Source organism: Melopsittacus undulatus, chromosome 7 (genome assembly GCF_012275295.1).
Source record: "Melopsittacus undulatus isolate bMelUnd1 chromosome 7, bMelUnd1.mat.Z, whole genome shotgun sequence".
NCBI lineage: Eukaryota > Metazoa > Chordata > Aves > Psittaciformes > Psittaculidae > Melopsittacus > Melopsittacus undulatus.
This window is the reverse complement of record NC_047533.1, coordinates 71,340,613-71,367,347: the sequence shown is the minus strand read 5'-3', so window position 1 is coordinate 71,367,347 and position 26,735 is coordinate 71,340,613. Positions and strand designations below refer to the sequence as shown.

The following is a 26,735-nucleotide window of genomic DNA, read 5'->3' as shown; positions in this document are numbered from 1 at the left end:
TTGGAATCCAGGACAACTTTCTTTATTGCTACCAGAAGGCTTTCATCAGTACGAAGGCTCCAGATACAATACCTTCCTCAGGGCTGTGGAGAGAGCTTACAATTGGGATGGGTCATTCTCAGAAACAGAGGTGCAACATTGAAAAGATATGATTTAAAAGGTTGTAGTCTTGGTTAGAAGTTACATGAACACAAAACTTGAGGGTTAGGGTCTTTGCTTTTGGGTTTGTGGCTGGTAATGACACACCTTTCAAACCTGGGGTGTGTGGAGCTGCCCCAGCACCTCACCCAGCAGGGCTGGTCACACACCAAGCTTACAAACACACGGGGGAAAACACTCTGCACACTTAAAGGCTGATGCTTGACGTAGAGAGTGAAAATCCACATGGAATGCAAGGTTCAACAAGGGAAAAATACCATTTTTGTTCAAGTGATGCAAACTCCATTAACTGCTTTCTGCGTTGGAAACGCTGAAGTCTCTGTGCAAGGCACAGAGCCCCATGGCTGGCTGCCCTAGTGCTCTTCACACTCCTGGGGTTATTCCTGAAGTATGGAGCAGCCTGCACGTGTTGGTTTTCTCTTGTTCCTGACTAACCTTTAGTTGAAATCCAGTTTTAAAACAGTCATATATAAACACCAAAGTGCTAGCAAATCAAGAAGGGTGGTTTTCTTTAGAAAGGAAAAGGAAGGGTGATGTGGAGGTCGGGTGGTACAGGACATCATGCACAAGACTGGCTGAGAATGAAAGGAGGAACAAGCAAAAAGAGCGAGGAGCAGATGGAAATGGACCAGAGAGGTGTTGTCTGAGTGATGCGAGCTCTGGGATGTGAATGGGTTACAGGACACGGGAGCAGAAAAACAGTGGAAGTGGAACTGACAACACTAGAAAGGAACAATTTTCTCTACTTTTTTTGTTTGGTTTTTGGGTCTATTTTTTAGATTTTTTATTCTTTTTTGTGTTTTTAAGTGCTTAAATAGTGGAACTATAATTAGCCGCACGAGAAAAAAATCAAAAAAGGGTTAGGATTGTTTTTTCTGGGTTTTTTTTGGCTCCCTTCAGTCCAGCCTGAGAAGGTATGGACGGCCCCTTCTCCTCCCACCCAGCAGACAAGAGGCCAGGTTCTGCACTCTTCTGTGGTGGAGCGGGTGGTGTGTGCTCCCAGCTACATCACAGACACTGGCTGCAGAGGTGGACAAGGGGAAACGTTGCCCTCCTGCCTCGAGACATCAGCGCCACAAACAGAGCCCATGTTTTCCAGAGCCACCACCTCCGGAGCAACGTCTTCATTGTAGAGACGCTTGATCCCATCATAGAAGTCGTCCACTTCCATCTCTTCCACTTTACGCTTGGCAGAGGCTTGTTTGCAGCTGCTGGGAGCTGGCAGATGCTGGTAGAGTGCGGCTGTACCTGTGACTGGCACTTCTGGTCTGCCGTTGTCCTTGGAGAAACCTGGCCCTGGGACAGAGGAGGGCTGGCATGGGAACACTCCTCTGTTACAGGTCACAAGGGTATGCTGGAGGGGACTGTAGACATATACAGGATTGGGCAGCAGAGAAGACTGCAGGGTGGAAAGGTGATGTGCCACGAGCTCCCGGCAGTGGATCAGCTGTGAGCTATCCATCTGGAAAGGGAAGACAACAAAGGAACCAGCATTGTGGGATCACTGCTATGGACAGAGGAGGCTGTCAGCCAGGCTTGGAGCACACTGCCCACCCCTGCACCTCATTTCTCAACACACTGGGTGCAGGCAAAAGTAAGTAGTAGAGGACCAAAAAGACCCCTGACATGATGACTTTGTAAGACCAACTCCCCCTCCTGCCAAACCTCATTGGAATAGTGGGGGGGGGGAACCTTTCAGATATTAAAAGGTTTCACTGTGTATTTTCAGCAACTTTTCTCTTGCCAGTACTTGCTGGACCACCACATGTGCTTAAAATGAACTAAGAGGGGTTAACTAAGATTTTCTCCCCTGTGTGTTATTTGCTCCCTGGTCCCCACACGTATCAGGGTATACAGCTCCTCCCTTTATCACCAACTGGAGGCAGTCAAGCTCAGGACTTTGTGGAACTATCCCAACAAGCCCTTCAGGCTGAAGCACAACTCTCCTTGCAGAAGCAGGCAGAGACAGATGGTCAGTGAGGGATCCGCAAGCCCTGCTGGCTGGATCCCTGGAGCTCTGAGCCAGGCACAGCCCCTGGTCCCTCCCTGCTGTGATGTGCGGTGCCAGCACCCCCTCACCTGTGCTTTCTGGAGCAGCTCGATGATGAGAGCCAGCCAGTCGGGGAGCAGCTTCTCCAGCTCCAGGCTGACAATGGCCAGCGCCAGCATAGAGCCCTTGAACTGCAGCAGCTGGTAACAGGCCATGCAGTGCAGCAGCTGCTTGGTGAGCGCTGCCACGTGCTGAGAGGGACTCAGCTTGGGCAGGACGGTCAGTAGCTGAGGCCTGTTGGACACCGCAACCGCGTGGAACTGAGGGGGAAAACAAGCAGGTGAGGCAGCTGGAGTCGCCAACAGGCAACCCCACAGGCCAAGCTGGGGCAGGTCTCGCGAGCCGCATGCGATACGTTTTGGATGCACAAGGATCCTCCAGCTTAACCTTCAAGGCCATTTCCACACCACAGAACACACACTAATGAATTGAACCCATCAAGAGCTTGGTGCAGCCTCTCTGGCTGGGACCTGCCATCACACACACCATCTGCCTGGAGATGGGGCTTCCCAGGGCTCTGCAAAGGGCTCTCCCCTTCCACCCTTCTCTGACCACACAGGTTTGGCACTTCAGGTGTCCTAGAAAGAACTCCTTCTGAGTCAAACAGAGAGGAGGAAAATCAACAGAGAACCTGTGGACACTTTCCTTGCCTTTGTCTTGCCTCACCCATGAACCTGGTTCTCTGGCAGTGCACTTCAGCAGCAGTCACAGAGTGCACCCATTGCCCAGCATGTGCTTCCTCCATGTTGGGCTTAGGGTTTCCATGCTGCCTGGCATTTAGCTTTGAGAAAAGCCATTAGAAGTTAAGACTTAGGTGCAAGGTTTTCAGAAACTGTGACTCCTGGTGTGTAGCTTAACATGCCTTAATATAGGCCGGGTGGTCGGATGGCAGGTCTGCACTTTGGAAATGGCACACAAAGTGTTAAAAGTCTCTTCTGGAATTCTCTGGCAAGGCTTTTTCCATCAGAAACTACCTGTACGAAAGAATCCTGAACACATCCTGAGATTTGTGTTCTGGTTTTGTTGAGGTACCTCCCAAATCATTACTTACACTGATCAGCACCAGAATGAATGTCAATAGCCCCTTACTTGTCCTTACTTACAATATGAAGGAAATCCAGTGGCGTTGCCATGTGAAGATCCCAGTTCAGTTTATCCAGGATAATCTTCTCCATTCTGCGAATTTCAGCTGGAGAACAACCACAAAAGCTATCCCGAGCCAAAACCTTCAGTACTGGAATCCTCTACAAAAGCCAATGCAAAGCAAGAAGCGAGAGAACCACTCATTACAGAGATGACACAAAATGCTTCGTTCCTGTCCTGGCAAGTGCCAGGCACCGTGTGCGAGCAAAGGCAGGACTGGAGGAGCATGCATTCAGACAATTCTGAGATGGTAAGAGCAGAAAAGTTACCTCATCTTCCTCAATGGTCTTTGCAGCGAGAAAGAAGCAGCTGATTGCAATACAGTTCAAGTACTTTGGACGGGCCTATAGTACAGAACAGCAGAGAAGTTATGGATATGATACGAAAAGTACATGTAACCCCTTCTGGTGGGACAGCCTGAGCCTCAGGGTCTGGCTGCCCATGCAGCGCATCCTGGATCACAGGCTGACGTCCAGCTACACCACCACCAGCAACAATCCGTGCTCCATGACGTTAGGAACAGGAATCTGCTGGCCTCGTGATGGTTACTGGCACCCACTGATGTGCAGCACTGGAGTGGAAAAAGCTCACTTTGAGTGAGAAATAGGAGGAGAAAATCAGAAGGGCCAGACTGTCACTGGCCAAAAAAGCTCCAGCTGTTAGTGCTGCTGAGGGTCAGGCACAGAATGGGAAGTAAGAGAAGAGAATTAAAGCCACTTTCCTTGCCTAGGGAAGTATAAAACACCCATAAAAATCACCATTTGGGTAGTTTCATATTGCAGTTGTCAAAACTGTGGCACACGGATTATCAGGACAGATGGTCTCTTCTACAGGGAGTTGTTTTAGGCAAAGTAAATGAAATTTCGAGGAGAAAGGGTGATTTTTTTTTCATGTGCATCAAAAACTCCTTTTCTAGGCCTTGACTGGAGTGAGTTGGGAAGCAGGACACAGGGGCTGGAGGTGTTCAGCCAGTCCCTGTGACAATCAGCCACATAGCCTCTGCACCCAATAGCCTACGGGCAACCCTTCCTCTCCTGCTCATGTTGGGAGATGCTGAAAGCAAAGGTAAGTGAAAATCCTGCACTTATTGTGAGCATCTTCGTGATGCTTGGTGCCTGACCTGTTGCCATGACTTATTCCTGCTTGGTAAGTTTTAGCAGATGCAGCAGAGCTATGGGGTGGTGTTCAGGTGAGGTGCTGCATGTCCACTCACTCATGCAAACAGCTGTCAAGGAATCCAGAACAGTGTTTCCAGAAAGCAAGAGAAGAACATGGGACAGTGTTGAAGCTGAACATCTTTACCTACATTCAGCCCCAGTTACTGGGCTTTGGCTTTCCAGTGTTATTTAAACTTAAATACACATAAAGAATCCACAGTTGGGGGTGGTGGTTGTGTCTGCATGCATCTGCTTGTGGATCCAGGTGTCACTGAAAGCAAGGAGAATAAATTCCCCTCCTCTGAGAGTTAAGAAGTTGTGTGCAGGAGCTTCTCAGGGGCAGCTACCCTGAGCTATTTCAAACCATGTTCATAGTGAAGGGCAGACTGGTTGTCTTAATAAAATCCCACATGGTAGCAGCTGGTAAAAAAGGAGTTAAACGGCATCAGAGGAATGGCAGCTTTATGGGAGAGGAAAACAGGGATGGAGCACCAAGCCCTGAGCTGTTTGAACAATGCTCACCCAAAGAGAATACCCTTCTCCATTGCTGCTTGCTGCCTGAAGCACCCAGTGGACTACCTGCTCCTATTCTTATACTTCGTGATTCCCTGGCTGCTGCAAAGTACTGAAAGAAAGACTGTACTCGAGGGCATTGGATGTTGAGGGATTTAAATCTATTTCCCATCTCAGTCTTTCACTAAATCAGCTACTTTACTGTCTTCTTAAAAATAAAATTTCCATGGCTTGCACCTAAAACATCAGTATTTGTTAGTATTTAAAGGGTAGGCTGATGATGTCACGTGTGTTTCAGCAAATAAGTCACACTGCAATGTAAGTGCACAGGCTGAGAACACCTGCTGCTGAGACCTCTTGAGCTCTACTGCTTGCTTACCTGACAGTGTTGGTGCTGAGACTAGAGACACACAGGTGACTACAGACTGGCACGGGACATACCTGAGCAAACATGGTAAGAGGTAAGGCAACCCAAACCCTGACAACAACCAGAGGTTGGTGATTCTGGGTCAATCCCATTTGTTCAGTCACCTGTATGTGTGTGAAACAACCCCAGATCACCACATCTAACCCACTTCTATGGTGGACTTAAGAAGGACAGGAGAACAGCAGATCCCAGCTGCAGGCAGCCAAAATGCTGATTTTGTCTTTTTTTAACAGTTCCTATGCTGTAGCAGCCTTAAATGCAAACGGGCATATACACTCTTCATTCCCAGCAGGAGTGACAGTCTATCACTTTGATGGCCTGCACCCATGCTTGCTCATCCCTCTTTCTCCTTCACATCTCCAGAGTTGGTATCAGCCTTAAGCTATTAGTCTGTCCAATTGGCTAATAGAGCAGGTCAGTAGTGAATGACTCCCCCTCTGGCAGGATCTGCTTCCCCCATTTTTCAGTGTTGTTTCTAATTTCCTCTCCCAGCACTGGCACACTTGCCAGGCCCAGGCCTGTCCTCAAGCATTTCTTTGTTTCCTCCAGCCAGTTCATCACTACCAGGTGCTCCCACCAATTCTGGGTGCTACATGAGAGATGAAATGCAGCTAAAAACACCAGAGGAATTAAGAAGTGAGCAGGGACTTCCCATGACTTCTCTGTCAGAGGGCACTGGGCCTGGGTTTCTAACTGCAGGCATTTCCCTTAGCTTTACGAGTCAATTTAGGTTAAGGTAAAGGCCATTCTCTTTTCATCTAAGCTGTAACCTCTATGCAGCCTCTTTTACTGATGGCTTAAAGGAACAGGTAAGGTGCTGAAGTCAACATTCAAACCAGGTCTGAGTGAGCTAAGGAGGAACAGTGCTGCTTTTCTCTTGGGTTAATGTGCAATTAAACTAATGAGCTGCATTACATGAAGGAAATAGGCCTAACAAAGGGCATCAAGAGGGAAAATACTCTTGGCAGGTGAAAAGCACTGCCTGTTCTCACTGAAGCAATGGCTGCTTTCACCAGGTGAAAAATGAGTATGGAAAGAATCTTTCTCCAACAGCTCCAGGTGGCAGCGTGTGCTGCCAGTTCCACAACCCAAAATTAAATTCCTGGAGCAGTGCAGGTACAATCCTACACATATGTGAGAAGGGAAAAGGGTGTGAGGGCAGAGGGGGAAGTGAGCATTTCCATATAGCTGCACCAGAAGGACTGAACACAGAAATAGCTGAGTGGGTGGTATAAATCTGTTCCAGTTCATGTATCTGCAAATATTTACCTTTACTGCAGCTAAAAACCTGTCCAAAAGGCTGATGGCCAGGGCGAGTGTTTCTGGATAAAGGTGGAATTGGTACTTGAGCTTGGCCAGCCACTGAATGACCTCATCCCTCTGCTTTGGAGAAATGGCTACATCCTGCTGGAGAGAAAAACAAACCATTCTTACACAAAGGCTCAGCAAGTCAGAAAACACCAAATGTTTTACCTCCACAGGAGTTTTCCAAAGGCTCCTTTGGAACGTGGGGGAGCCTGAATCACAACTTGGTGCTTGCAGTTACTTCCCCCATCCCAAGCAATTTGCACTGGAAAAGACAACTTTCCTTGCATCACTCAGAAATGTCACTGTATGCTGGGGAAAAGAGGAAGGATGTCTTGTAGTTTCTCCAGCACTGACCCAGCATTCTCCAGCTTAGCACAAAGACATTTGTTATTATTTTTAGCCTCCTTAGGACCATGTTGATACATGGACGTGCCTGGCTTGAGCAAACCCAGATGTGCTGGAGGAGACAGGCTCAGCTCCTGACAATCACAAGAGGGGAGGGACCAAGCTCGTGTTTTGGGAAGGAAGATTTATTTTTCCTCCAGATTACAGGGATATTTTTAGTTCAGTGTATGTTAAAAGAAGAAACTTCCAAACAGCTTCCAAAAGATCTTTTGCAGTACAGTTAACTGCGCCCTGGCTTTGCAAAGCAGGTACAATTTCACCTCAAAATGTTTGTGTTGGGGTTTGGGTTTGGTTGGGGTGTTTTATAACGTTTTGGCTTACCACTGACCTGTTTGCACAATAGCTGACTTTCAACCACACATACATACTGGCATAAAATCCTTCTCTCTGACTTCCTAAAGCAGTATTTATAGCTTTAGAAAACCCTTTCCCTCCAAACAAGCAAATGTCTGGTCTCACTTCTACAAGGAATAATTGAGGTGATTAGCAAGGATGTGTCCAGAAGTGAGTGGTGAAACCAAACACATTTCTTCTGCCAAGCTTCAGGGCCTGTGCTCTTTTGGTTACTGCTGAGATGGGTTTGAGAGGAAGAAACGGAATGAGCAGTTACTGTGGAAAAGCAAGGTGAGGGCTTGTGCAAACACCCATCAGTGCCAGGCTGGGCTGTAGCTGTCCTCCCAGGAATAACACAGAGGGGGGGAAAGAGCAGAACTGCAGAAAATAAAACCACCCAGTATTGAAGTAAAATGAGTACTTCAGGCTACACCCATCACCAAAGTACCATGGGCCTTACAGAGACAGTAATGGCCTTTACCACATGTCTACTGCAGAGTTCTGTAGGCAGAACTGTCATCAGAGTCAGGCCTCCACGAGGACACCAGCTTCACACCTTTGGTTGCTACTCACAGGGTGACATCTCTACTCTGTGCTCAGCTTCCTCACTGGTGCTGAGCATCACTGCGTGGGACTGAAGAGGGGAGGACAGTGGCAGGGCTTAAGCACTGGGCTGAGTTCTGGGCTCTGTGGCAGTGGGGAACAAAATCCTGCCTGACTGTATCTGGTTTGAATCTTCTCAATTCCAAAAAATAATGATACTTTCTAAAATTATTATTGCAATGAAAGGGTGAAATCTGAGCCCCCCCCGGGGGCAGGACACCCACTGTCTGCAGACATCACACTCATTCCCAAAATGCTACTTAAGCATATAGTGGGAGTATAATGGGCAGAGAAAGGAGGGGTGGTAGTTAAGATGCAAGATCCTTATGGCTTTATTCATTGCACCCATTTTTAAACAGAAGGAGACAAAGCCACACTAAAGGGCTGATAACCCCAGCTAGGTTTGGACAACGTGAACTTAAAAAGGTTTCAAGCAGCTTAAAGGATTATTTTGGGAATCCAGTATCTGGGGGAATCCAGTACTGGCTAAAAGCCAACCTGAAACCAGCCCATCACACAGAATGAACTTGGTGCCAGATCCCAGCAGAAACAGGCATGATAGACCAGGCAGGGTCTGTCATGGCTCAACCCTGTTTACCCTGTGCCTGCCAAAGCAAAAGGTTAGGACTCCCCCTAAAACCAGCATGGGCAGGAAGGGCAAGATTGGTTTTCTGTGCTGCCTTCAGTCCTTCCAAGATCTGTCCTTCTATCTTCTCACCCTTTAGGGGCAGAGTTTCAGACTCAGGAGGTAACTTGAAATGGCAACGCTGTAACATAAGGACTAGCAATGGCACACTCAGGCCCTGGTAACAACTGTCCCTTCCATGTGACGAGGAAATGGTGTTTAATCTAAACCACTGAAAAACAACAGTGTGTCCCATCAAGGCAGAAAACCAAACCAAACAACCCCCGCCCCAAGCACCACCATCCTCTAACTGCTCATACTTAGGTGTACAGGCTTCAACATAAAATCTGGCTTCTTACATCATCCCAGCAACACAAGTAAGAAAGGCAGCACAATGCAACTAATGAAGCAGTGAGGTCACTGTTCTTTAGTTGTATAAAATTGAAAGCAGAACTGAGACACCACAGTGGCTGAAAGCAAAGGTCCCTTTGGGCTAGAAGGCAGAAATTCCCCTGTGGTGTGGAGGTACCTTCCTGTCTGCCTGTGGTCAGCTCTTTGTTTTGCCACCTCAAATCCACCTTTGCCGAACTTCACCCCTGGGGTGGCAGAGTGCACTAGCCTAGCATGACAGCTTGAATAAGGGAAAATTGACCCACACCCAGCAACTGCTGCTCCTTTCCTTCCCCTCCATCCTGCTTAGTCCTGCGTGGCACCTCCACAGAATAACAGGTTTCCCAGCTCTTTTCCCATCTTCCACCTGCAGAGAACACAAACACCTCCAGTCGTCAGGAGACTCAACCTTGAGACTTTTAGAAAGTGCAGTCTAGAGAAAATGTTATCTGTGAACTCAATCCTGACTCAGTTTTATTGCTGCCTAAGCCAGGAAAAACACCTTACCTGGGAATTTTGTTTCTTTACTGTCTGCTGTGTCTCTCTCCTGTTTTTGTTTCTGCCTAGTCCTGCTGTGGGCTCCAAGGGGTGACCTTTATCAGGCTGGGAGGCTTGCGGGGGGACAGATGACTGAGTGGCAAAGCAGAGGAGCTGGGTGTATTGGCTTCACAAGGTTGTACAGAACTGTAAAGTCAGTCCCCGATTCGCCCACAGGATAAAACAGGCACCAGAAGGTTAAAACACCAACACAAGGTCTTCTAGTGGAAGAAATGGAAATAAACTGAGGTCTCCTGCTTCCTCAGAAGATACAGAGAACCAATGAGAAGAAACAAACAGCCAGTACAGGCAAAGGAGGAGAGACCACATAAGCAACACTCTGGAAGAAAATATAAGCCCTTAGTTTACACACCTCTCTGATGCAAAGTTACTTGGTAACGTACAATAGTCAAACTTTGACCAGTATTTACTGCTTGCTTTCTCAAGCCTCAGTCACATGAAGGCTTCTGAATGTCACCTGGATACTGTATAACCAAAGAGGGGAGGAAAAAAATGGAAGGAAACCATAAAGACCAAATACATTCAGCAGCCCTGGGAGGGTTCCATACTCATCCCACCTATTATTTCAGACTGAAAAGCACCTGTGAGATCTGGCATTGATATACTGCAAACACTCAAGAGCCAGTGGCAGAGAAACAAAAAGAAATATACATGCCAGTAGGAAATGGGAGTTATCAGACAAAAAGTAAAAGGAACAGAAACATCACATACATTACATTATCAGGGCAAACATTCCCAATAGATTCTGTATCCTGTACTAAAAACGTAGTCTTCCTGTTTCTGTAACTATGAGTTTCTTTCTTCCTTTCAAAGACTTCAACTCTAATGCGTATTTAGAAACTGAATTTGTTCCAGTTTTAAACATGAAAACCAAAAATGACTCCTAGACTCTTGGAGTCAAAACTTCAAGTTTACTCCTGAAAACTACTTACAGTGGTACCTCCAATCTGAGCATTAGACTTTTGTAGCCACACTCCCATTTTCTCATTTGCAAAGCAGATGACTTGGTTAAAACCCTTTCTGCAGTCAGTCTGCCTTTGTAGCAAGAAATGGAAAGTCATACGTGCTTCGGGCTGCCAGATCTGATACACAGAAGGATGCACATTTCCTGACTGTCATGGGAAATAAACAACAGTTTCATACAAGTGAGGTTTTAGGCTACTGCAGCTGTTTGCAGAAGCAGGCAGTAGATGATGAGGGATATCACAGCAAATGGGATAATCCACACTAAACACCCATTACTGCCACACTGCCAAAACAAGTGCTGTGGAAGTCGGGGAACACAGCTGGAAAAGTTGGGTGTCACAGAGGGAAATACGTGACTACAGATGCATGACAGCATGGAGAGCCAGGATCTCCCCAGAGCACACAGCTGTGTTTATGTTCTCTTAAATCTGACCTTCACACGTTACACATTTCAATACTATTTAATGATTATTTCCTGCTAGAAGATGTTTACTAGTATTGCATTCTAGCTGATGAAAGTCAATGTCTGAACTAACATGGAGGAAAATGTAAAGGAAAAGGTTACAAAGCCAACAGGTTTGGGGGTGGGAATTCCAGGAGTAGAAACTCATGTCTCCTGCTTGAAGACAAGAAACACTACCAAGCACAGACCTCAGCAATCTGCCTAAGTGCAGGGGAGGAAGGGAAGAAGAGATCCTTCATCACCATCATATAACTGAACACTACAAGGACTAATCTGGTATTTGCCCAGGCCAGACTTGAGACTGCTGTTGAGCACAAACTTTACACTGGCTTTAGCCCTGAGGCTGTTTCCACACTTGATCCTCCTCTGACTTAACACAGCAGGCCACAGAGCTGCCTCCCTGGTTTCATACTCAGCAGACCACCAAAAGTCCTGTTAACTTCTCTGAGTGTTTACCACTGAGGACATCACTTCATGAGGCGCTGCAAACCTCAGCCACAATGACACTGAGATCCCCTCAAGGTCCCTGCCAGCAGGACAACTGCCCTTCACCACTGATAGGGGGATGAGTCCTTCTGCTGCAGTGACAACCTGAATGTGGCACAGGTGGGAAACTTTATCTTCACAGGGCAAGGGAGGGATTCCTGGGAAGGCTGCCTAATACATGTGGTGGTTTCTAAGCCACCAAGATCCACCTCACCAAGGTAAAACCGCAAGAGCCTTGTCCCTGTGAAGTCTCTGCACAAGAGTCTGGTTTGGTTACACACTGTGAGTCCCTAACCTATCTTGTTATACTGTAATCCTATCTCTGTACATCATAATCACTAAGCCAGCATGGAGTAACAGGCTGGTTTACTATAAACCAGGGTCTCAAATTGTACGTGCCTCAAGTCAGCCACAGGCACAACATACTCAACACCTCTGACAACCAGGTCACTTATTTGTAAACCTAAATGTGGGTTAACAAAACCAATACTGAGCCCCTTAAAAACGTATTTGTTCCTGTACAACAGCAATTTCTCTTTCACCAGACAGAAAACACACCCACAATGCCGATTAGCTTTGACAACAGCTGACAGGCTTGTGTGAACATTTCATATGAATCAAGAACAGCAAGGCTGGTTCTGAGTCCATCAGTGTGGTGATTTCTGTCCAGCCCAACACCCAAGTAGCAGAAACTGTGACAACCAACCTCACATTTCACGTTTTGTTTTGAACTGAAGTTATTAGTGAACTTAGTCCAAGAAAATGAACTGCTTTTAAGGACTGCTGCACAGTTGGTGCCCACTTGAGATGTACACTAATTACCCACACAATCTGTAAAACAAGTTTAATTATGACAATGTATGTACATGCTTTCACAAGCAACAGCAGAGATTGAACAAGATATGGTATGTGTTCTGTACCCCTGATGGTAGGCATGTCCCTGAAACACAAAAGTAACCGCTTACTGCACAGCCTCATTTCCCAGGTCTCAAGCAGAAGGTGACTCCTCATGCAAGAGCTTCAGCTGTTCACATAAAGAGACATCAGAGGATGGACTCATGCCTTTACTAAGATGAATGACGTGAAAAGAGACGTTACCTGATTGGGCTGAATTTTCGGCACATGTGCTTTCCACATTTGAGCTTCCCTAGAGATTGCCGTCTCCAGAAGGAGAGACAACCTCTGGCTCTCCAGGGGTCCTGAAAACTTCATGGTAACCCTTGGATCCACCTGCCACCCAGCTGGATACAGCTACCTGCAGAACCAAAGACAGCCTGGTGAAACACCGAACACACAAACACTAAAGCTGCAAGAAATGGAGCAGTGATTGTGAACTTGGCAAACCTACCCAAGGAAACCCAAACCCAGGCTGGATTCAGATGAAGCTGAGCCAAAATGGTCCACAGGTCTCCAACACCTATGTGAGCTCAAGAGTCCGGCCACTTTGAGGTTTTCTGGTTCTCTGTTACATAAGTGATTAGGCAAGACCTCTCCTGCTTCAACAGCAATAAAAAATCGGGGTATTTCATGAAAAATACCTGACAAGAGGGAGGAGCTGTATGACAAATACAAAGGGCATTTCAGGAAGACCTGTTTCACCTGCAATGGAAATGTACCAGGGAGTTCAAGAAGGTTCCTCCTGTATCTCATCTGAAAAGATGATGGATCCACAAAACTTCAGGGCACAGCTCTGATTTTAGATACGAAATGTGTTTGTAAAGAAATGATAAAACCAGTGTCAGCCTTTGAGTAACATAACTGACATGATAGGAAACTTGTAAAGCAACAGATTCCACCACCTGCTTTCAAATGGAGAAGACTACCTGATTGAAAAGCTTATTCCAATTGTTCTAATACTGTCAACCAGTGCCCTGGCCACAGATTCCATACCAGTACTAAATCACTTAGGCAAAACAATTCAGCCTGAAGGGTAAATCCATGGGAGAGTTATTTAAACTTTCAATTCCTTCCATGGGCCCCTGTGAAACCCACAGCAGGTGGATATTGGCCAAATGCTAACCAGGCGACCTGAGAAAGACCAGTTTGTTAATACAGAAGTTTGTGCTGGATTTCCAGGAAATAAGGGGACAGAACCAGAGAAAACAAACAAAAATCCCAGTGAAAACAATCAGTTCATTCTAAATAATAGCAGCAGCTCTGAACAAGCTCAGGGCACCTTCAGAGTTAAGGGAAACTGTAAAACAAGTATTTATCCATTTACAGCAGTTTTTAATGGGCACAGTTCACACAGAACCTGCATGAGGCACAAAACCACACTCAAGTCCCACTTAGAGACAAGCAGGTTTTAAGTGGCAAGTAAAAGCCAAGCCTCTCAGTCCTGAACAAAAACCCCTTTTATATTATTTTGTTATAAAACAAATGCTTCTCCATGAACAAAGGAGAGGCTGTACTGGCTTGGCATACCCCTATACAAGGTTTCCAGCCTTCTAATGACTCAAGGTGATTTGGGCCATATACAGATATCTCCAGCTGGAGGAAACACCTTGGATCCAGAATTCCTGAACAGGCCCAAAATGCTCTGCAGGGTCTCAAAAACACTTCCCATCAGCCTCCAAATGGCTAATTGACTATCACCATGGACTGAAAAATCCCTATTAGAAGTTCCTCACTTGACAAGAGAGGGACTCTGCCTGGGAAGAGGGCACATTACAGTCCTCCGAACTGTGGCTTCTTATATGCATTTACTCATTTCTGCATCTTCTTTAAACTTCAGGGCAATCCTAATGTCACTCATACCACTGTAAATGGGACTGATGCATTCACAGCCTCCCTCTGCCCAGGCTCATTCACTCAGGGGCTTAATTAGCATCTCATTATTATCCCATCAGCCACCGCAGGTTTCCCTGTGGGTTGGGCTGGATGCTTCCAAAGGAGGTGTATAGCCCTGGGAGAGGAGGGCAGCAGTGCTGAGAGCTGCATCCCTGCACTGATGGAGAACAGCAGCTCAAATTGCAGGTGCAGGTGAAACAATTCTGTTCCCTCGGGCATGCAGCAAACAGGGGTTGAGCTGAGTGTAGCCTTCAGGCCTTGCCACTCAGGGGCCCCCAGAAAAGAGGTTTGTTTCTCCAGACCTGTGCACAGCAAAAGATGAGTGATTTTTAGGTTTATGTTTTAGTTACTTACTATTTATTTGAGCCTGCAGACTGCAGTTGCTACATACCAGGTGAGAGACATGTCTGGTCATCTTAGGACCAGACCCAAAGTTCAACCAAGCTAGTAGAGACCAAAGCCAAGGACCAGAGCTGAGCTCCAAGAGCCAGGAGACAGTGAGCTCCTCTCTGCATGCTTGTCAGAAAGAAAGCAATAGCTATATTTAGCCTGACCACATCTCCTAATATGAAATATTGATGGTCCTTTCTTGGTTTTGCAGGAAAGAGAGTAATGAGCCACCCCTCAAATCACTGGAGAAAACACATGAAAAACTTCAGGCTGAAGCCAGCATCCTTGCACACACTCTTTTTCTGTTGAGACTGACAAACTTTCCCACTGTATTTACAACACAAATGGGTTTCATAAGCATCTGGGCCCAGAAAAGATCTTTTTCTTACCCTGGTGCCTTTTTAGGTTGGCCCAGTATTGCCTTGACGGGTCAGTGGCCCTGCAGAGAGCCCTGGAGCACCCTGACATACCAGTGGCCCTGCAAGGGGCATTTTTAGTAAGCGATGATGGCAACTGTTCTGAGTTGCCAAGGGGAAAGGAGAGGGAAAAATAACTTCTCCTTTCTGAACTGGGGAGGTGATTCAATGAGGGCTGAGGCATAATAACCTTTATAAGGCAAAAAAGAAGGGGAATGACGTGCTTGAAAGTTTCCCTTGCAGCAACAGTGGTGCGCAGACTTTTCCAGCACTAAAAGCATGTCAGGCATCACACCAAGCACCCCGAGGGCTGAAACCAGTTTGCATCTAAATTTACATAGCTCTTAATCAGATAAAGGTACATCAACACCTTCCTAAAACCCAGCACTTGGAAATCAGCTGATGACTGTGGAGACCAAATTCTCTTCTCTCTGCTCAGATGGAGATGATAAAACCCGAGCACAGTGGAAAAGCAATGTTCAATAGTTGGAAAATTAGTAAATGAGAAGTGAGCCAAGTCAACGTGTTGGCTTTTTGTTGACGTCTCCTATGAGCAAGGTCACAAGCTGCAGGTTGGATCCTGCTTTGTCAGAACACTGGTGTGAGGTTTTCACTTGTGAAAGGCATTAAACATCACCTGCTTATTCATTAATAATACCCCAACTCAGCCCATAAAATGTAACCCATCTCATAAAGATCTCTCTTTCTGATCTGAGCTTAGAGCTAACTTTACTTAAAGAGGTACTTTCAACTTTCCCTAGAGAAGTTTTACACTGCTGAATGCTTCAGGGTGCAGGTTCAAAAGCAGTTTCATGTTTGCAAGAGGGGCAGACAGCTACCAAGCCTTTTTGGTTGGGGGTGTGTGCAAAATAGTCTATTTCTTAATTCGGGGGGGGGGGGGTTGGCTTTGTAATCATTTGAACCGACAATAAAAAGTGTCTCCTGCTGACAAAAGATGAGTTACAGGAATTATCCACATGCTCCTAAAACAGTTGCTAATTTTCCCATCATCCCAATTTTGTGCACAAGCCCAGGTGGGTATCCTGAACAAGAGGCGCAATCCCAATACAGCCCCAGGTGGGTATCCTGAACAAGAGGCGCAATCCCAATACAGCTTAACCACCACACACATTTCTGCAGACTTTTAAGTATCTTCAGCTTCAGCAAGCAGTAATACAATCTTAACAGATGACCTGAAAGCAAACTTTTCTGGGTAGGGGAGGCAGGTGAAGAAGAAGGAAGAGAGGAAGGAGACTGAATTCCTCAGAGCTCCAGCCAACCATCTGTGGCTTCATACAAGCAAAAGGTAGTTTGCACTGCTAGAAGAAACTAAGTGGAGTTGTGATTAGGGATTTCAAAGCTGGGGGGGGGGAGAGGGAGAGAAGGGGGAAGAGGGGAATGGGTATGCATTTTAGTAGCTGGGGCTTTCTCTTAGCTTAACTCTTTCCTCACCCCACATCAGTAAAGTAGTCTGGAAATCTATGCCAGACAAGGGAAATACCTATAGTGGTGTTGTTGCTTCTATCTGAGAAGCAAAAAACCAGCAGGCATCAACCATTTCTACAATTTTGCATCATGTCTGTACCACATAGTAGCTTTAAGAGGATGTTTCTGTAGTTTAGAGAGTAGAATTTCCCATGGATGCCTCATAACTAGAGATCAGTATCTACCTTTCTGTCTTTTCAACCTGCCAAAGCAAAGCCTGATGTGATAGCCATTAGGTGGAGGATCAACAAGAGTTAAAATCAACTGGTTTTAGTTGTGGAGAGTAAATCTTGCTGCAGCCCATTACTGGAAATAACTTGACAAGAGTTGTGAGGGAGTATATGAATGACCTTTTTGAAGTGAAATGACTGGGAAAAAGAAGATGTTCAGGCATATAGTTTCAAATTGCATCATCTAAATAAGCACATGTATTTGAAGCAATAAACTTACTTCTATGGAATGAATACTAATGCACACTAAACCAAGAGTGCATTCCCCCATGAGAAATGCATTAGTATCAAACATAAACGTGCCACAGGTACATGTGTAATATCGCACCTTTAACAAGCAGTGTGTTTGCTTTGTGTTTAAGCCAGCCCACAGACCTAAACTCGGAAAGAGGTAATTTTACTCAGGCTGGGGAATGAAGAGGGCCCTTGCCACTTGTCTGTGTGACTCACCCCAGCTAACTCCCACAACCTGCTACAAAGGCAAGTCTGTGAGATATTTTGGCAGCATCACTCAAACAGGCTCATGTACATCACACACTTGCCACTTCTCCTCCTCCAACCAGATTTTTCCTGGGAGTGCAAATAAAGTTGACCTCATTTTAGTGCCCATTTTCCAAACTCAAGGATCTTTCCAAGCACTTTAAAGAAGCCTGCCAGTTAAAGACATGGGTCTGCAACTGCAAAACAAGAACGCAGAATGAAGTGTTGATGGGAGGTGGTTTTGAGCCTCTTTTGGAGCAGAGAAATCCCAGGGCCTATTCAACAGCAGGAGCCTTCTGGAGAGACCTGGACCAGACTCTTCTCACCATCATCTTCTGTTTCTATTCTGTTCAAAAGGAAAGCTCAGATGGAATTTGTGACAGCGCCATGAACACGCTGAGGCTAGTAAAGCAATGTGGTAGGATATATAAAACCAGTTTCTGTTTTTCATGGTATTCCCTAAGGGCTGCAAAAAAATACATCAGAAACAGGTGGAATAATTCAAGGAAAGACAGAAAGAAATAAAAAGGCTGCATGAGGACAGTTTTTAATAGGAGAGAAGGTGCCCCAGAGCCACTGGTGATGGCAGCAAGCTGCTGACAGCTGTCACTCGGGGGGTTCTGCACATTCAAGCCAGAGCTGCTCTTTTCCTACAGCAATCACCACTTTGTAAAACCTATGCCTGCTGCCCAGCCTGCTCTCTCCTACACCCAGGGACCACAAATGAGGGTAGTTCTAAGAAAGCTCTGCTGTACTTCAGTCACCAAACCTCTCCTGGCTGAAACCAAGGCTTTGCTATTTAAGAGAAGCTTAAATGACATGTTCCAAAGCAGGGACTTGTAAAAAACAAGGTAGAGGATGAACTCCTGAGCGAACTTTGAGACAATGTCACCATTCTTCCCTCCTGGTGTGCTTCCAAACCCATGCCTGCCCTACCCCCTGTCTCTGGTTGGAAATGCCAGAGGAGGTTTGCATTTCCTTACTGTCTCTGGCAACTGCCAAGATCAGTCCATCCAAGCAGCATTTGCCCAGGAAGGCCTCTGGTCACTAAGCAGGGCTTAAATTTTCCATGCCACAGCTCGGGAATGATGCAAATGAGCTGTTTCAATCCCAGCTTTGAGGCAGCATACCAAGTAAACTGTGGATAAAAGGTAAACTCAGAATCCAGCCCTAGGAGACCAGCTCCAGCTGCACAACGTATGTGTTTGATGCAGAGGAGATGAAACTCAGTATAATTTAATGAGGTCTGCTTCAAGATTCGTGTTTATTTGAACCTAAATATCAAAGGGAAAGTTATTAACTGATGGAGGCTGTCTGTTTGCAGGGATTAAACTGAGCAAAAAAACAGCCCCTTGCAAACCAAGACCCCTCTATGACTCCTTATGAACACTTGCAAAAGAAATGCCTACATTTTATACTCTTTCAACACGCATCATCTGGCTCCTGACATGCATGCAAGATGCCTCCTGAAGATGTGAACTCCTCACCACGTTTATTAAGATCACCCAAGGCATCTGGGATAACATTCTGGTAGGAATGGGTCCTGCCAGTGGTCTGAACACAGCTCTCAATGTGCAAAATCACCATGCTGGGAAGTCAGGAAGTGATTGCATGCACTGGGGTATCACATCAAAGGTGGGCAGCCCTTGTATGGAACAATTTGTAGTCATATGCCAAAAAGATGGTGCCACCTCCTCATTCAGAACTGAAGCATGAGACAGATATAAAGCAATGACGAGTGTTTGCTGCTTCCAACCTAAATAATGGGGAAATCCAAGAAAGCAATGGCTGAGCCCTGTACCAAACTCTAGACACTGCTGGCAAAGGAATGAGCACAGCTCCTTAAAGCAACCAACAAACGTTTGTGCAGCAGTTCCTGGGTTCTGCCTGGGGATCTTCTGGGGACAAGGCTCAGGATCATTGGGGAACATTTGGGAACCCTAAAGGAAACCTGAGGAAGCTGCTACGTCTGAGAACAAGGTACTGGGAACTACAAGACCATGGGCCTGAGGGAGTTCTAGCAGCTTCTAACCAGCATGATCAGCTGCTCTTGATCCTGGATGCAGCTGCTTCCTAATTAAGGAGGGTCAAGCATCCCTTAATCAGTGCTTGGGTGAGGTCTATATAAGAGCCAGGCCCAAGGTACCACCAGATGCAGAAGTTTCTGGAGGAGGCTGGGGCTCAGCAGGGTTTGTTCCTGTGTAAGAGGTCTCAGATATGGTGGTAGCACACTATGGGGCAGTTGATGGGCTGGAGGGAGTATCCAGGGCTTCTCTCAGAGACTGGGACAGATGGCCCTCTGGGCTGCAGGAGGTATGTTACCTTAGAAGAACTGTGGTGCCAAGTGAAGGAGTTACAGAGGAAGTGGTTGTGCAGCATCACAGAAGTTTTTGGGGAGATGGACTGGACCTTCTCTAAGACTCAGCAGCCTGAAGAGCCTCAGGTTCCCAAATAGAGAAGCACATCAAGGTAAGTGAAACCTCTGGAGAAGGATGGAAGGGGGTTATTTCTGGCCTTAGCAGGAAAGGAAACCCTGCCCCACCTACAGCTTTATAACTACAGAACAGGTTCACCTTACTTCTTTTAGAGGAGTCAGATGTGCCTTTAAGCTATCTGACACTAAACCACCCTTTGAGGTACCATTATGGGGAAATCCTCCAAAACCCTTCCTGGGAAGTGTGCTGCAGTGTTCATGTATGCTTATGAAAACAGTGTAGGGCATAAACCTGGTGAGAGACCTATGTGAAGCTGAAAGATTATAGGCTTGCTGGAATCGCATGTGGTGGGATGGCTTCCATTACTTCCAGTATTGCAGTGGAGGGCTAAAGGCTCTAGGAAGATGACATGCTGCAATGGGGACAGTGGAGCTTCCTTTGATATGAGAGAACAGCCGTAATGTGTGGAGATTTATGTGGATGGACATTGAGCCAACTGAGAGCACGTGGGTGAGGCTTAAAGAGAAAAGGGATAAGGGTGATACTTGTGGGTGGATAAACAAGTGGATGAGGCCTTCTACAGACAGCTGGAAGATGCCTCATGTCTGCAGACACTGGCCCTCATGAGGGACTCCCAACAACCCTGATGCAAGTAGGAGGAACACAGCAGAGCATAAGTAACCCAGAAAGTTTTTGGGGTACACTGATGACATGTGCCTGAGTGATAGAGAAGCTAAGGAGATGTTTTGCTGGATGTCATACTGCCCTGCAAGGAGGGGTTTGTGGAGTATGTGAAAGTCAAAGGCTGTCTTGGCTGTGGTGACCATGGGATAGTGGAGTTCAGGATTCCAAGGGCAAGACAAGAAGGAAGGTAAGAAGCAAGCCCACAACCCTCAAATTCAAGTGAGCAGATTCTGGACTCTTCAAACATATGCTTGGAAAAGTCCCTCAGGGCAAGGATCTGAAGGGAAAAGGGTCTCAAATGCTGGTTATTGTTCAAGAATCACCATATGGCTGCAGAGTCTCTATCCATGGAGATACTGAAAAGGTGTCATGACATGGTACAGGGCAACTGGTTTTGGGTGTCCTCTGTGCTTGAGCAGAGGGGGGTGGACAGGAGAACCTTCAGAGGTCCCTTCCAGCCTCAACCACTCTCTGGTCTCAAGGGCTTTAGGCTTGCACAGTTGTGAGGGCTCAGCTGTTTGCCCAGAGCAGCTCATCAGTTCTTCAGGCAGCAAAGGGGTGAGAGGGGGGGAATGGAATGATGACCAAACCTGGCATTATGTAATGTCTCACTGCTGAGCTCCTAAAAGCAACACATGGAGAGTATGATGCACTTCCCCCATCACCCACAGGGCTTGGTGTAAATCGATGGTAGAGAGAAGGAAGTTGCTCTGAGGAAAATAAAGCTCACAAAGCATGAATGAGCAGTAATTTCATAAAATAGGGCCAGAGGCCTGCAAGCTCATAAAAATGAACTCTCTACATGCAAGGGCCAACAGGCATATGGATTCTAAAGCATCAAGCACCACCTTTTGAGTAATATAATCACCTGAAACCAAGTAAATGCAATGCCTCTATGGGCAAAGGCACAGAAACAGGCTTCAGCAGTGGTTCTCTTTGTCTTTCGGCAGTAGTTGGTCATTAACATAAATGAACAGCAATAAAACTAAACAAGTTTATACCCAGTTCAACACCCACATCCAAAAAAAACATGTTACTACAATGGCTTGATTCCTCTTGACACCAACAAAAAAGAATGATCTGAAAGCCTAAATGCTCACCAAGCACTCTGCAGATTCTGATTGGCTTCAGGGTAAATTATCAGTGATTACAGCTAATATCAGGATACAGTGTAAGGCACTAAAAAGAGAATTACCTGCTATTGAAACAATAGATCAATTATGAGTTACAGCATAGTAGCTGCAGAGCAGCATTCTTAGGCTCTGAGGGTACTGTCTCCTCTTTCTCATCAACCAGAGAGAACCCACAGTTATAAAGCTTAATTATCCTCCAGGAGCTGGTGCTTGCTGACTAATTAGCTTCTTGTTGAAACAATATGGAAAAGATGGTAATTCCAATTGTCTGCAAGAACAGCATGGCACAGACATGGCTCTGGCTCTTCCCTAAATGCTGGTCTCTCCTGCCTAACAAGTATAAACGTAACAGCCTTGATAGCCCCTGTTCCAGAAAACCTAAAAAGAACAGTCCTCAACCTAAAATAAACCTATGGAAGGAAACTCTGGGAGCTGCAGGGGGCAGATAAAGAGAGAACATTGTATCTGAGACAGCATGTAGAGACAGCTGCAGGTCTCCTTCCGCTGCTTCCACTTGTGCAAAGCCACCCTTTTCTCCTATCAGTGCGAGTACGGACACATTTGCAGTGCTTTTGTAAGTGGAGACTAAGCTACATTTGCTGGTCGTGTTAGTACAGCAGCTGCATCCTTAGAGCTTTTCAGCTGCATGGCAGCAGTTAAACCCCAAGATTTACTGTCAAAATTGTTAGGAAGGTAAAGGTTGAAGTCTTTGGGAGCCAAGTTCTTGGCTGACAGATGACTGTAGTCAAGAGCCACCCCAGCCAAGAAATGGGAACTTGCTGTGTATGGCAAAATACCACCAAAAAGGTGCAAAAGCCTCTGGCAGATGGGTTCATCCAGCACCTCCCATCATCCTGGTAAAGAAAATGTTTGATGTCTGGGCTGATGAGCAAAATGGAGGATCTGCAGTAACATGTTGTTCATGAGTGAGCTTTTAGATGAGTTTACTACATAGCAAGTGTAAATACCCATTTTGGTTAATAAATCAGTGTTGATAATACTTGCAGTTTGCAAACACACAAAAGGGAACATTTCAGACCATGTGTGCTTCATGCTGGTATGTGAGACACCTGAGATTTTCCTTCCACCTCAACGACTTCACCTCCTGGTTTTGGCATGTGAAAACAGATATTGTTGTATACTCAATTATCAAAGCAACTAATCTCTATTCTCATTGAACCAACATTCCTCTTGAAATCCACTTCCCTGATGGAAATCCACCTGTGTTTCCTGCTGCTTCATCAGAGTATCCTCGTGACAACTACTTGGGTTTGTACCTCCTGTAGTGCCACGAAGTCACAGGAGCAAAGGAAGACAGACACAGTTTGTTCCTGGACAGATGAGCTCTGGATGCACATTTTCAGGTGAGGCCCTTCAGGTACCTCAATCATATTTCACTCAGTCTGGAGACAGAAGTCTTCTCCTTTACTCACATTTTGCTTGGACAACAGTCAGAGTGACCACCATGTGGTGGTCAGAATATAATGTCTAGCTTTCCTGCTGCAGGCTATGGAGCAGTGTGAAATAAACAGTAAATTGAGTGTTTATCCATCCACCCAGGTCAGAATGGATCATTTACATCACCATGACAGCTGCACCAAACCTTATTCCCTATAAAAATGGTCATGTAAAAACACAAAGATTAAAATGCATGAATGTAAATGCTTCCAAAAAGCCAGTTCAGCATGAGGTCAAGATTAATTACTGCTTTAACCAGTGCATTGCTGTAAGTGTTCTTACACACAGGCCCTGGGGAATGGCAAGCTGCAGCACATGAACACTGCTCATGTTCTCATTTGTTGCCTGCATGATGTAAGCTAAGAATTAGGTGAGCATAGAAAAGTTGAGAAGGGAAAACATGAGAGAAGTTATAGGGGAGATGCTCAAAGTTGTAAAAAGCTGAACAGTTGGGTTCACTTACTGACTTGAAAAGTTTCTCCCACAGCAATGGTATAAGCAAAGGTAGCAGAATCGAACAGCCTTGTACTGAAGCTGAAGTATATTTAAACTGAAATGTCTGCAAATATTATTATTACAGTCTAAAAACAGAAAAATAATATATTTTGGGAAGGATCAAAGTGTTAATTTAAGATGGCAGACAGATAGCCCTGGATGCTGTGTTGTCCTGGGAAACATAGATCCTAACACCTGACTTATCCATTCCTTCAGACAAAGCCATCCCAAGGCCTCCAGGATGCAGAGAGATGGACCACTGAGTTAAAGCAGTACCTGAAGCAACCCAAACTCCCCTCTACCAGCTGCCTGTGCAGAAGAGCCCAGTAGGGAGGGCTGCACAGCCAGCCTTAATGTGCCACACAGCTGGCTTAGGAGTCTGGCAGGGCCACAATGGGGTCCCTTTGACCAGGGTCCTGTGAAGCTCAGGCTGCTCTCCCCAAGTAGCCTGCACCCAGCAAACCTTGGGCTGCATTGAAGAGTGTCAATGCCCCCAAGTGTGTCCAGGAATGGATGCTGACAGCGAGACCGGATCAGAAATGCCCTGTGGGAATGCTGTTCTGCTCATCAACAGCAGTTCTCATCAACACTGGCTGCAGCCCAGTGACACCCTGAATGTGAAACAGTGGGAGAGCCCAGCTCCAGCTGGCGTCCACCAAACCAGAGCTTTTGTAGAGAGGATCCTGACTGAGCAAGGCTCTTTTCATGCAGTGACAAAAAAGACAGGGGCAATCTCAGAGTATTTAAAATAAGGACCTGGAGTAAACAAAGCACGGGACTTGGTAAGAATACAGGATAGATGCAGTGGAAGAGGCATCTAAGATCAGTTCTCCCACATCAAACTCTACACAAGCTGTTAAATCAGGGTGAAGGATAATCAGAAGTACATATATATATATATGTGTATATATATATATATATATATATATATATATACACCATGTGAAAGTTCAATTCCTGCTGGGGAAAAGCCGAAAGATCATCTTCCTGCATCCCACACCAAGGTCTGTGTAAGCACAAATGAGAGTGAGTGCTCCCCCACCTCTCCAAGCCGGCAAAACTACTTTAAAACAAGACCTGGATCATTTGCAGGGATCCAAAACCAAACCCTGGACACACGGACAAGATGATGCGATTTGCTTTTGGAGAGACAAACTACTCCCTAGCCTCACCTTGTAAAACCTGGGCTGTACATGTGATCCCCCAGCTTTAAATTGGGGTTAAATATTTAATGAAAAGAACTCTTCCGTGTATAGGCTCTTGCAGCCCACCATGGAAATAATGTTTTGGAAGAGTGCAGATGCTGGTGCTGAAAAGTTCTTTAACATCCAGGCTGGAAACGGTCTGCCCTCTAACGCCCTGAAGAGTGGGAAAACGGAGGACGGATCCTTTATCCTTGGTGAACAGGGTGGAAAGGGGAGGATGAAGGAACAGTTTTCTCTGTGTTCAAGTTTGCAGGATTCTTTTGCAAGTGTGCTTTGTATCACTCGCATCAAACAATCGGCGCAACCTCGCTCCTGATTTCACCCCTTTGCCGATAGATTCATCGAACACAACTCCGCTCTTCGTTCACGGGAACTCCTTCCACGGCAGACGGGGAAGGCAGAGAGGGATTTACAACCTCCCTGAGCCAAGTGCACGAAGAGCAGAGAACAAAACAACTGCGTGCGCCAGGAGAGCTACCGGTGACCAGGAGTCCCACTGATGGGGAGGTAGGCGAGCGCACGACGGTCATTGCACACCCGCAGGCAACACATACACGATGTGAAACGCACACAGCCGCACTTATGCGCTGCCCATACACCCAACGGGGCCTTGCAAGCCCGATCCCACAACGGGTACCCCCACTCTGCCCCCCCCCCCCAAACTCCGCTCCCTCCCCACGGCTCACCTCCCCTGCACGACGGCGGGGTGCCCGGCGGGGCCCGGCCATCAGCACCCCATGACGGGGCGGCGGCGGCGGGGCTCCTCCGCGGCGCTTCAGCACCGTGCGAGCCCCATGGCCGGGGCGGCGGCGGCGGCGGCGGCGGCCGGCGGGCTCATGTCGCCATGGTGGGGCCGCGGCGACGGGGGGAGGAAGGGAGAGGCGGGCCGCCGCCGCCGCCGCGGGGAGGGGAAGGGAAAGGGGGGTTAAAACTAAATCAAACCAAAATGAAAGGGGAAGGGGGGGGAAGCGAGAGGCAGCCCGCAGCCAGCCGCTTCCCGGAGGGAGCACGGCAAGGAAAGAAGGGCCGGCGGGGCCGCCTCCCCTCAGCCCATCCCCGCCTCCAACACCACTGCGAGGGAGGGTGGCACCGGGTACCGGTAGGCTCCGTTCGGACCCCCCCCTCCCCAGTCCCCATGTACTGTCTTTCATCGCACACGGGAGGGGGGAGGGGACGGGAGGAAAGAGGAGGGGACTCTCTTCCCTCGGGCCGACCGGCGGAAGGATCACGCGGAGGTAGCGCCGTCAGAAGGTGTGCTGCGGCTCGCCTGCGCCGCTGGGGGGCGGGTTGCGCTATCCGTACGGTGCTGAGGGGGTGCTGAGGAGGTTCCGGGGGGGGTTCCAGTGCCTCCCAGTGCCTCCCAGCTCCGAGCGCCAGTGTGGCGGAGCCGTGGGGCCGTGCCCGGGGCGTGGCCGCTGTCACTGCCGCGCTCGAAAGCCCTTTGGCCCTGCTAGCGGGGGTTGGGGGCTCGGGACACCCGTCTGCCCCTTTAGCAGGGGGGCTAGCTTAAATTCGCCCCTTCAGTGACACTGACAGCAGGCAGGTGAAAGCTTTAAGGTTTCATTTAAAACTCTTTTAAGCAAAGGCATTTGTTTACAGACATCTTGTGCGGACGCGCAGTGAAGGGTCAAGTTCTCGCTGCTTTTATGTCAGTACCGCGTCTCCCGGCCTGTGCTTGCTAGGAAACAGCTTCCTGTCGCCTCTAGAGTTGCCTTATTTAGCACTGTGCAAGATGTAAACAGGAATTTACCCTTTACTTGCTTTGTTTAATTAAGTCTTTTCCCCAGCACAAAGGCCTGCAGGAGGGATTGATTCACCATCTTTCTTCTCCTTTCTAGAGGGCACACTGTCAGTTCCATTGACACATATGGCCTCAAGTACCAGGGAAGCTGTCTTCTCACAGCCCCATATAATCCTTTTGTCCTCTCACCTTAAGAACTGGACAGTT

The 26,735-nt window shown here is 47.0% G+C and overlaps 1 protein-coding gene across 3 annotated transcripts; it reads right to left on the bottom strand.

Moving 5' to 3' along the window:
• Positions 1–6: 6 nt before the first annotated feature.
• CCNI (cyclin I) lies at positions 7–25,777 on the bottom strand. 3 transcript variants are annotated; one of them, XM_034064541.1, is made up of 7 exons: positions 25,474–25,777; positions 12,685–12,841; positions 6,719–6,856; positions 3,622–3,696; positions 3,313–3,453; positions 2,239–2,469; positions 7–1,621 (listed from the first exon to the last, which is right to left on the bottom strand). In XM_034064541.1, exons 2-7 carry the CDS (start codon positions 12,796–12,798, stop codon positions 1,163–1,165), a joined length of 1,158 nt encoding a protein of 385 aa, XP_033920432.1. In that variant the 5' UTR covers positions 12,799–12,841; positions 25,474–25,777; the 3' UTR covers positions 7–1,162. The 3 variants fall into 3 exon arrangements, with proteins under 3 accessions (XP_033920432.1, XP_033920433.1, XP_030899268.1); XM_034064542.1 differs by having other exon boundaries at positions 6,719–6,853; XM_031043408.2 differs by lacking the exon at positions 25,474–25,777 and adding an exon at positions 19,700–19,723.
• Between the last annotated feature and the right edge of the window lie 958 nt (positions 25,778–26,735).

Excerpts from the sequence above, each read along its gene's own strand:
- CCNI (XM_034064541.1), bottom strand. The coding sequence starts at position 12,798 with ATGAAGTTTTCAGGACCCCTGGAGAGCCAGAGGTTGTCTCTCCTTCTG. Across the intron at positions 3,697-6,718 it reads GGTTTTTAGCTGCAGTAAAG|GCCCGTCCAAAGTACTTGAA; the intron begins GTAAATATTTGC and ends TCTGTACTATAG. Across the intron at positions 3,454-3,621 it reads AGACCATTGAGGAAGATGAG|AGGATTCCAGTACTGAAGGT; the intron begins GTAACTTTTCTG and ends TGGCTTTTGTAG.